The sequence below is a fragment of the Nicotiana sylvestris genome, chromosome 11 (assembly GCF_000393655.2).
Source record: "Nicotiana sylvestris chromosome 11, ASM39365v2, whole genome shotgun sequence".
Taxonomy (NCBI): domain Eukaryota; kingdom Viridiplantae; phylum Streptophyta; class Magnoliopsida; order Solanales; family Solanaceae; genus Nicotiana; species Nicotiana sylvestris.
Window position 1 is genome coordinate 119,731,366 of NC_091067.1, and position 11,540 is coordinate 119,742,905.

At 42.1% G+C, this 11,540-nt stretch overlaps 2 protein-coding genes across 2 annotated transcripts; both read right to left on the bottom strand.

Moving 5' to 3' along the window:
- Nucleotides 1-6,114: 6,114 nt before the first annotated feature.
- On the bottom strand, nucleotides 6,115-10,324 carry LOC138881569 (uncharacterized). Its single transcript, XM_070161803.1, has 8 exons — nucleotides 10,142-10,324; nucleotides 9,700-9,835; nucleotides 9,471-9,609; nucleotides 9,186-9,383; nucleotides 8,828-9,000; nucleotides 8,051-8,131; nucleotides 6,337-6,487; nucleotides 6,115-6,250 (listed from the first exon to the last, which is right to left on the bottom strand). Exons 1-8 carry the CDS (start codon nucleotides 10,322-10,324, stop codon nucleotides 6,115-6,117), a joined length of 1,197 nt encoding a protein of 398 aa, XP_070017904.1.
- A 54-nt stretch (nucleotides 10,325-10,378) lies between these two features.
- On the bottom strand, nucleotides 10,379-11,320 carry LOC138881570 (uncharacterized). Its single transcript, XM_070161804.1, has one exon. It carries the CDS (start codon nucleotides 11,318-11,320, stop codon nucleotides 10,379-10,381), a length of 942 nt encoding a protein of 313 aa, XP_070017905.1.
- Nucleotides 11,321-11,540: the final 220 nt, after the last annotated feature.

Here is an 11,540-nt window from a genome sequence, read left to right on the forward strand (position 1 = left end):
CCGAAAATTGAGATCAAAGGGTATAGCTTCAGTGAAAGTGCAGTGGAGAGGTTGGCTCGTGGAGGAGGCTACTTGTGAGACTGAGCGGGAGATGCAGAGCAGATATCCACACCTGTTTGAGGCTTCAGGTATGTTTCTAGACTCATTCGAGGACGAACGTTTGTTTAAGAGGGGGAGGATGTAACTATCCGGCCGGTCATTTCATGAGTTATAGCCCCATTTTCCCCATTTTTACTTCCTTATGTGTCGTTAGCTGTATTGTCTGGTACCAAGTTGGTTGGTTCAGGTTTGGAGTGATTTTGGAGAGGAATGAGACACTTAGTCTCCTATTTTGGAGTTAAGTTGGAAAAGTCAACCGGATGTTGACTTATGAGCAGATGATCTCGGATGCAAATTCTGATGGTTCCGTGAGCTCCGTTAGGTGAATTTGGACTTAGGATCATGTTCGGAATGTAATTTAAAGGTCTGTGGTAAATTTAGGCTTGAATTGACGAAATTAGAAATTTGGCATATCTTGGTCGGCAATGGAAATTTTGATATCGAGGTCGGAATGAAATTCTGGAAATTGGAGTAGGTCCAGTGTCATTTGTGACGTGTCAAAATTTTAGGTCATTCAGACGAGGTTTGATAGGTTTAGGCATCATTTGCGGAATTTGGAAGTTTAGAAGTTCTTAGGCTTGAATCTGAGGGTAATTTGGTGTTTTGATGTTGTTTGGAGTGTTCCAAGAGTTTGAATAAGTTTGAATAGTGGTATATGACTTGTTGGTGCTTTTGGTTGAGGTCCCGAGAGCCTCGGGATGAATTCGGATGGTTAACGGAAGGGTTGGAAATTGGTTTGAGCAGTTGAAGCTGTTGTTTCTATCATTTTCGCACTTGCGGATTGGGGACTGCAAGTAAGAGGTCCGCAGAAGCGGAATAGGACCGCAAAAGCGGAAAAGGACCGCAGGAGTGGGAGTTGGACCGCATCTACGAGCTTGTTGGTGCGAGGCCTAGGGCGCAGGTGCGGAAGCTGGGAATTTAAGTGAAATGCGCAGATGTAGCGTTTGGACCGCATGTGCGTGAATTTGACCGCAGATGTGGAAGTGCTGGGCAGAATGTATAAAAAGGCCCCTTCGCGAATTTTGGTCATTCTTCACCATTTTTCATCCAGATTTGGAGCTTTTGGGAGCAATTTGAAGAGGAATTCAAGGGGGTTTTCACTGAGGTGAGTAATTTGAGCCTTAATACTCGTGATTTTGGTAGTTTTTTGTGGTTTAATCATGTAATTAGTGGTGATTAACGGCGAAATGAGGGGTTAGGGATGGGATTTTGGAGAGTGTTGATTGAGGGTTTCAGGCGTCAAATGGAGTCGTATTTTGATAAATCTTGTATGTATGGACTCGTGAGTGGAAGGAGTTTCTAGTTTTGTGGTTTTTGTCGCATTTCGAGACGTGGGCCTCGGGGCCGGGTTTGGGTGAATTTCGGGATTTTGGTTTGAATTGATAGTTTTTCATTTGGAATTGATTCCTTGGCCTATATTGATTGCGTCGCATTGCTTTTGGTTTGATTCGGGACGTTTGGAGGCTGATTCCAGAGGCAAAGGCGTAGCGGAGTAGGATTTGGCTTTGTTTGAGGTAAGTAACGCTTCCAAACTTGGTTCTGAGGGTTCGAAACCCCGAACTATGTGTTATGTGATTTATATTGAGGTGACGCAAATGCCTAGTGACGGGCGTGTGGGCGTGCACCGTGAGAATTGTGGCATGGTTCATTCTATGGCACCACTTAGTGACTCTTTCTTGTTGATATTTGTGTTATGATTATATGAATAAGGAAATAAACTTTAAATCATGCTAGTTATCATGATAGCGCTTCACGCCAATACTGTCGAGACCCGAGTGGTTGTTTCTTGCTGTCATATCATTAGTTTCATTGATATCATGTACTCAGTTTTGTTCATGCATATCATATCATGTCTCAGCCTCGGTTGTTGTTATTTGGCACATCATATCATTGTTTCGGGTTAGTTTCATAGCATTGTGAGCCCGTGTGTGTGAGACTGGAGAGTGATGACTGAGTGAGGCTGAGAGCCTGAATATGAGTGACAGTTATGGGATCGGGCTGCATGCCACAACAGATTATTTATTATGCCTTCGTTGGCTTGTTATAGCGCTTGGACTGAAAGGAGCCTCTCCGGAGTCAACACACCCCCAGTGAGGGTGGATGATATTATTGAGGGATGGATTTCTCTGGACATGGATTGGTGTGAAGTATTGATACCTGGAGATGGATTTCTCCTCAGGGTTGGATAACCCTTGTTCCTCCGTACCGGTTGACTTGAAGTCAATATTGTATATATTCCGGGATAGATTTCCCTGGGCCGGATGGCCATATGCGGTACCGAGTGGTTGAGCACTTGAGAGTGGGAGCACACGGTGCATTTTTCATACGTTTCTGGCATTGACATGTAGAGATTTGCTGAGCTTTATACTTCACATTGTTAGGATTGGTATTTTGCTTTATTGTTGTGTTGAATAATTGAAATGCCAACATGCTGATCATACCCAACTATGACTTATAAAAGACAAAGTGGTCGTTGCAAATATAATCTGATTTATAAGTTCGGAGTCTAATCCTCATGGAACTAACCTATCTATTACAACTCTTAGTGATGCTAGTACAAGCTCAAACGATTTCCGGATGCAAGATTTTTATCAATAAATATTGGGATTTGTTTAACTAAAGTAAAATGATATTAAAACTAACAGTATTTCAAATTAAAGATAACTCAATGGTAGAGAGATATCTAAGGTATTGATTTCCCCAATTGCTAAATTAATTATTAACTCTTTTGCTATAATTTCGCCGTAATACTCTATAAAGATTATGAGCTATGGGTTACCGCAATTATCTCTCGATCAACTACGATAATTCACTAGAGCATTCTCTCGAACTACTCTAGCTGATAATTTATGCAGCTCTGAATTATCCCACCAAAGTTTCGTTATTTCTAACCCCACTTTTAAATTCAAGTAATGAATCTCTTCAATTACCCAAAACTGGTGTTGTTCAACAACAATATAACCTAGTATTCTTTATCAAGCAATACAAGGCGATTAGACACGATTAATCAAGGGCCCATTCAATTAATCATCATACAAAAAATATAGTTGAACAATCATATAATAAACTCGGCTCGATTATAACAAAACTGACTCAAAACTTCATCTAACAATTGGTTCCATCAACCCTAGACTAAATAATTAGCTACGCATAATTGTTTTCATAATTACAATAGCAAAATTCATAATCAATGATCAACACAAAAGGAAGAAAGACAGAACTCGATGCCGAATTTTCCTCCTTGCCTCTTGCCTCTTCTTGTCTTCAACAAAACTATAAAAACCTTGATACCCTCTCTTTGGGCTACTTGGGCTTCTTATATGTTAAGGAGTGTTTCACTCGAACTTACGAAATTACCCCTGGAAATAAGGTTCAGCGAATTGATGAGCGCGGCCGCGCTTGGGCTGCGCATATCGCATTCTATTCTACCTGGACTAGCACGGCTAGAGCGCGCTCGAGCTCATAAGGTTCAGCTGTTTTCTACTTTTCTCCTTCTTCTTTCATGCGCATTCACCTCCGAGTGGCTTTCCTTGCTCCAAATTAGCTCCAAAAGTTGTTCAATGTCCTCATAATCAACACTTGCTCCTACAAAGCACAAAAACCTCAATTAGAGCATTTTGTTATCATTTAGCACTTAAAACATCAATAAAGTAAGGTTAACTTAGGGCATAAATAGCATCTACATTGCATAATATAGGCTACTATCAACTCCCCATACTTAATCCGTTGCTAGTCCTCTAGCAACAAAACCACACTTTATAGGCCTAATCATCACTTGGTCACTTCCCTATTCCTTATACCAAGAATAATTCACATAGATAGACTACCTTAGCATAATATCCTAACCTCAAGAGTGGACTCTCTCTCTAGCCACGTAATGTCCCTAACCGGCTTTCATACTCTCAGTTAGAGGTCTAGACATACCTTCCCTTCATGAATCATGTGCCTACTCACCACAAAAAAGACTTGTGTCATGGTCATTATAATTCACACACTTAGGAATTCAAACATGTCAGATTTCACTCACCCTCATAAATAAATTCTTATGTCACAAACATCGCACCATAGGCTTGCCCGTAGTGTAATACTCGACTAATCGAGCCCATGTGGTCTAGAATCAAATAGGACTTTATTTGGCTGTAATGTTGGCTGCGGGACAGGTAGGATACATATGGGTATAGTGACTAGGCCTCCCTAAGCACTTCAATACATTTTTCACTTTTAAGCCCATACCTTTGTCAAACATTCATTCCACTTTTACATCAATGAGTTACACCCCCTACTTCTTTTAGCACATTTACATCAAGAGCCACCACTTAGCAAGGAAAGTGATTTTTTAATTCAAGTGGCTCTTAATTTTATTTTTTTCTCCGTATTCCATTAGCTCCACTCAAAAGCCTAACCAACCACCCCACACTTTAACTTTTCCATATTTATTACAATTCAAGTGCTTCTAAGAGGTGATAGGGTTCAAAAAGATAGACAATTCACAACTTGGGTAAGGCTTGTAATGTGGTTGCCAAAGAAATAGGATTACGGGCTCAAAAGAGTTAACTAGGATATACACAATCAGGTGGGTGAAAACATATATAGATAGGTTCAACAAGGAAATGCCTAATATCACTTTCTGGACCAATTAAGACTACCATTTCGTTTCGTACACACACATGGCAAGTTCTAAGCTTTGAGTGTTAGCATAGAATACACAAAGCCTCACTTACACACGGCACATGACTTAATTCAGTTAAGACCATCAGACACTCTGCTCAAGGTGCTTAAGACAACTCAGGAACATATATTTTAAGGCTTTATTGCTAGAGTCAACTAATTAGCCTAAGTGTCACATTAAAGCAATCTCTATTCTTCTTTGCCCAAAAATTCCTAAACTAAAAAAAAAACTAACTACACCCGGTTCAAATGGAAACCCTTGGAAAAGAATCGTGGTTTAAAGAAAAACCAAGGGGGAGTTGCTACACTACCTAACAGGAGAAAATCTAATTTTTTTTTGTTCGACTTAAGTCCCTCAAGAGACCCGTCGAGAGGTGTCTGTCTTCGGGCCAAGTCAAAGTTAATTAACAGTAATCAAAAAAACAAACAAATCTATACAATTGAAAAACAACAACAATCATCCCCTACCCCACACTTAAAGGTTTGGCATGTCCCCATGTCAAAGAAATTAAAGCAGAGTAAGGTAAGGGGACTCCCTGGTGTTCAGTCCTGATCGGAGACAGTGCCAGGGTCAAGATGACACGCTCGACCCAAAGCACGCAACCAACCCATGATTTTCTTTTCCGATTTAGCATTCTAGGTGGCCAAAGCATCAATTAGCCTCCCCAAGTCTACGACAGTGGTACGCAACCCATGCCATCTCCTTCTGTAAGGTTGCTAATCGGGTAACCCGACAACCCCATATGGTCCTGCAGCTTCTGCAACCGGCGCATGGGTGGGTGGCTCGACTCCCGCTTCCTTCTGCTCATCTTCTCCCTCATCAGATGCATCTGAGTCATCACTATCATCACCACCAGGTGCCACAGGCTCCTTCCCAGTAGTCACCTTATTTGCTCGAAACTTTGCCTCTCTCGGCACGTTTCCATCCACACTCAAATTTTCCAGTACCCAAGCTACCCGGCAAAGCCTAGTGACTAGGGAAGAGAAGAAGAAACCATACCTCTTCATCGGATAACGTGTAAACATCTCCTCGTAAATAAGCTTGGCCACGTCAAAGTTGTGACCATTCATAAAACACCAAATTAATGCAGCTCGAGGAGCATTCACTTCTGTGGTGTTGGAGGACGGGTGCAGGTGGTTATTGATGACATACAACCAGCACTTCCCTTCAAAGGTGAGTGCCGCTAAATGAAACTTACGCCTATATTTCATCCACACAATCTCCTTGCTTGGCACACAAATTGTTTCAAAGAATAACTCCCATTGAGTGTATTTTCTGCCATAGGATTTTTAATAATCCTCCATCTCCGACACAGGTGCGGGCAGTCGGTATATTCTCTGAATAGCCTAAATAGAGGAATTCACAGCCTTCTTGCGCACTATGACAACACCATTCGCATTTTCTTTAACATTGGCATAGAACTCGCGCACAACCATCAAATTCCCATCATCTGGTTCTTCAAAGAAAATTTCTAGCCCGCACCTGACCAGCTCATTATACAAGTTGGGACAGCCATATTGGAGCGACCCTATATCTATGCCCCTCTCCGGTATTGGTTTCTTGGATGCCTTATCAACAAAATGGTCCTGAGTTGCGGCGGACACGAACTTGTTACTATTATAAGGATGGGCATCAGTTGGCGTTCGTGCTCTGATGATCCCGTTTGACCACTAGATGAAGTATCGGTGGTTCGGCGCTTTTTGGAGGGTGCCATACTACCTGGAAGAAAGAATATCATTAGCAAAGCACAAAAAATATGACTCAACTGCAGTTACTCAGACTTCACCAACACAATTGGTCACAATTACCATTGACACTCACTGAGGCATTTTAACAAACACTTTGTGGGCATCATTCACCGGAGCCCCCAATTAACCATGTTATAAACCTATGTTCATCACAATTTCCCCAATGTTACCCACCTAAGTTAAGATATACATCTACACAAACGCCACAATCCACAAGCATCTATGTATACACTACAAATTACTTCTAAGAGAAAAAGAAGAAAAACTACTACATAACCAAGAATTCAATAGAAAACCCAACAAAAATTGGCAAAAAGAAAACCTTACCTGAAGTGGGAGGAGATTGTGAGAAGTGAAGAAGAGTGGTGGTAATGGGATTGGCATTGAACCTTGGGGGGATTAGGGTTGGGATTTTTTAGGAATGGAAAAGGGGCGTGTTTGAGTGGAGATGGAGGGGAAGAGTTTTTTTTTTAGTTTTAGGGGTTAGAGAGGGCTTAGTCGTGGGGGGAGAAGAGGAGTTTGAGGTGTGATAGGATAAGGGGGGTTAGGGTTGGGGTAATAATACAATTAAAATAACAAAATAAGAAAATTAAAAAAAAATGTTAACTTATACAAAGTGGCAGCGGACGGCACAAGCGCGGTTCGAGCGCGACCGCGCTAGTAAAACAGAATACTTTGCCATATGCGCGGTCTGAGCACAGTCGCGCTCTTGGACAGAAATCTGAGGCAGAATACATTGCAATATGCGCGGTCTGAGCGTGGTTCATGCATGGCCGCGCTCCTGGGCATCGATATTTTTCAACTTTTTTACCTATTCCTTCAGCGTCTAATGGACTTATCACTCACCCAAGCTTACCTGCACTGGTTAGTACTTACTAAAATAAAAAATAACAAATTCTAACTATAGTAAAGTCACTATGCATTTGGTTGCCTCCCAACCAATACCTTAGTTAATGTCGTGGCACGACAAATACAACAAATCAATAGGTTGTCTCCTATGAAGCTCCTGATTTAACATCGCGGCATGACGCAGGCTCATGTCATCACTCCTCATTTGTGTATTGGGGCTCCTCCAATGTTATCACCACGTTGTCCCATTTTTCTTAAGTCATTCCAATGTAATGTTTCAACCTCTGCCCATTCACTGTGAATTTGTTTGTCCCATCTTCAGATTCGATCTCCACAGCTCTACTTGGGAAAATTTGCACCACTCTGAACGGTCCTGACCATCGGGACTTCAACTTACCCAGGAACAACCTCAATCTTGAGTTATATAGCAGCACTAATTCTCCGGGTTTGAAGTTCTGATTCAAGATGTGCTTGTCATGCATCAGTTTCATCCTTTATTTATATAGTCTAGCACTCTCGAATGCTTGGAACTGGAATTTCTCAAGCTTATGAAACCCATTAACTCTGTTGGTGCCCGTTGTCTCCATGTTTAAGTTCAGCTACCGCAATGCCCACAGTGCTTTGTGTTCGAGCTCAACCGGAAGGTGGCATGCCTTTCCAAATACCAACTTGTATGGTGACATACCAATTGGAGTTTTGAAGGCTGTGCAGTATGCCCACAATGCATCATCCAGCTTCTTTGCCCAATCAGTTCTTGTTGCATTCACTGTTTTTGAGAGGACACTTTTGATTTCCCTATTAAACAATTCTGCCTGCCCGTTTGTTTATGGGTGGTATGATGAGGCTACCTTGTGGAAAACTCCATACTTCTCCAGCAGGCGTGCAAATGCTCTATTGCAAAAATGAGAGCCACCATCACTGATTATGGCTCAGGGGGTGCCAAAAACGTGTGAAGATGTTTTTCCTTAGGAAACTGGTCACCCCTTTCGCATCATTGGTTGGGAGAGCAACTGCTTCGACCCACTTGGAGACATAGTCAACGGCAACCAGTATATACTTATTACCGTATGAGCTAATGAAATGCCCCATGAAGTCCATCCCCCACATGTCAAACACTTCCAACTATTGGATTGTGGTCATTGGCATCACATGACGACGGGATATGTTTCCCGTACTTTGAAATTCAACACAGCTTTTGACCCAAGCATGGGCATCCTTGAACAATGTAGGCCAATACAGGCCTGATTTCAGCACCTTTGCTGCTGTCCGAATTCCTCCAAAGTGTCCACCATATGGCGAAGCATGGCAAACCGAAAAATAGAGAGTTGATCTTGCTCGGTGATACACCTCCGGATCATGTTATCAACACATATTTTGAACAATAGTGGTTCATCCCAATAATACGCCCGACAATCATAGAAAAAATTCTCTTAAATTGAGGAGAGATCATGAGGTACAATACCACATGCTAAGTAATTAGCAATATCAGCATACCATGGTGCCTCCTCCATTGTCACAACAAGTAATTTCTCATCTGGGAATATCTCAATGATATCTTCAACCTTCGTTCTCTTTTCTGCCTCTTCCAACCTCGAGAGGTGGTGTGCTACTTGGTTGTCTGTCCCCTTTCGGTCACTGAATTTCCAGGTCAAATTCTTGTAGCAACAGAACCCAGTGAATCAAGCGGGGCTTTGACTCCTTCTTTGCTATCAAGTACATAATGGTTGCATGGTCAGTATGGACAATAACTTTCGAGCCATCAGGTAATACCTAAATTTGTCGAAGGCAAACACTACAGCGAGCATTTCCTTTTCCATGACCTTGTAGTTTTTTTATGCACCACTAAGCGTCCGACTTGCATAGTAGTTGGGTGCATAAATTTCTCCTTGCACTGGCCCAAAACCGCTCCTATTTCGTAATCACTAGCGTCACACATCAGCTCGAATGGTTGCTCCCAGTTGGATGCAATAATGATGGGTGCAGTCACCAATCTCTTCTTCAGCTCCTCAAATGCCAACCTGCAATCATTAGAAAACATAAGGTGCTGGTCTTTTTCAAGCAGCTTACATAAAGGGTTAGCAATTTTTGAAAAATCCTTAATGAACCGCCTGTAGAATCCGGCGTGCCCAAGGAAACTTCTCACTGATTTCACTGAAGTGGGTGCTGGGAGATTCTCAATCACATCAACTTTTGCATGGTGTACTTCAATCCCCTTTTTGGACACTCTATGCCCCAACACTATGCCTTCTTATACCATAAAATAGCACTTCTCTCAGTTCAGCACCAAATTTGTCTCCACACATCGTTTGAGCACTCTTTTAAGGTTGTGAAGACAATCTTTCAATGAATCTCCTACCACAGAGAAATCATCCATAAACACCTCCATAATGTCTTTGACCATGTCGGTGAAAATGGCTAACATACACCGCCGGAATGTGGCCGGTGCATTGCAAAGTCCAAAGGGCATTCTCTGAAAGGCAAAGATGCCATACAGACATGTGAAGGACGTTTTCTCTCTATCTTCCAAGGCTATTGAGATCTGATTGTACCCCGAGTATCCATCCAAGAAACAAAAATGGGATCGCCTAGCTAACCTATCCAACATCTGGTCAATGAAGGGCAAAGGGAAATGGTCCTTTCGGGTGGCTGCATTTAATTTCCTGTAATCCATGTAAATCCGCCACCCTGTGAATGTATGAGTTGAGATCAACTAAATATTTTCATTTTGTACAACTATAATTCCACCCTTTTTCGGTACACACTGTACGGGGCTTACCCAATTGATGTCAGAGATGGGATAGATGATGCCCACGTCCAGCCACTTGATTACCTCCTTTTTCACTACCTCTTTCATATTCGGGTTCAGCCTTCGTTGATGTTCCCTAGAAGGTTTGTGCCCTTCTTCCAGACGAATCTTGTGCATGCAGAAAGCCGGGTTGATACCCTTTACGTCTACCATGGTCCAACCAATAGCAGTTTTGCATTCATGCAACACCTTCCGTAATTATTCTACCTACACATTTAGTAAACCAGATGATATAATAGAAGGCAAAGTAGAATTGGGACCCAAGAAAGCATACCTGAGGTGGGCTTGAAGCGGTTTCAGCTCTAGTTGGGGTGGTTCCTCTATTGATGGTTTTGCAAGTGGTGTAGCTCTCTCTTCTAAATCAAGGGGCTCGAACTGAGGTTCCCTCTTCCAGAATCCGTGGCCTTCGAGTTCCATGACCCACTCTGCCAACTCTTCACCATCCATCTCCTCTAAATTTGTCAAGCAAGCTCCCAATGGATCTTTAGCATTCAGGGTCTCATCATCTTTATGCAGGATCACATCTACAACTTCTACTAGTGAGCAATTTGCATATTCACTAGGTCTCTTCATGGATTGTTGAACATTGAATATTGCTTCTTCATCGTTCAAACTCATTTTTAATTCCTCAATTTCACAATCAATCAATGTTCTCCCAGTGGCTAAGAATGGCCTCCCCAGAATGATAGGTATCTCCTCATATACCTGGTAGTCCAAAATAACAAAGTCTGCAGGGAATACAAACTTTCCCACTTGTACCAGCACATCATCAAGAATCCCCGTTGGTCTTTTAACCGTGCGGCCAGCCAGTTGCAACATCATCGAAGTCGGTCTAGCTCTAACAATGCCCAGTTTTGTATATATTGCCAAAGGTATCAAGTTTATGTTGGCTCCTAAGTCACACAATGCTTTTGCAAAAGCATAACTCCCAATAGTATACGAAATAGTGAAGCTACCTGGATCAGAAATCTTTTGAGCCATGGGTCTTGCCACTATTGCGCTGCATGTCTGTGTCAGAGTTACTATGGACAGGTCCTGAAAGTCAAATTTTCGTGACATCAGGTCCTTCATCACCTTTGCATATCCTGACATTTCCCTCAAAGCATCCATTAGAGGGATATTCAATTGAATCTGACGAAGCATCTCCATGAATTTCCTTTATTGATCTTCTTTCTTTTGTTTTGCCAGTCTTTGAGGGAATGGTGCAGGCATCACTCTTTGTCCACTGCTTGTTGGCTTTTCTTTGTTGGAATTTTGTGGCACAAGAGGTACTACCTGTTCTGCAACTTGTTCACTTTTTTTAGCCTTACCCTTATCAACTTGAGCCTGTTCAACCACCACTTTAGTAAGTTCTGCTGATTCATCTATC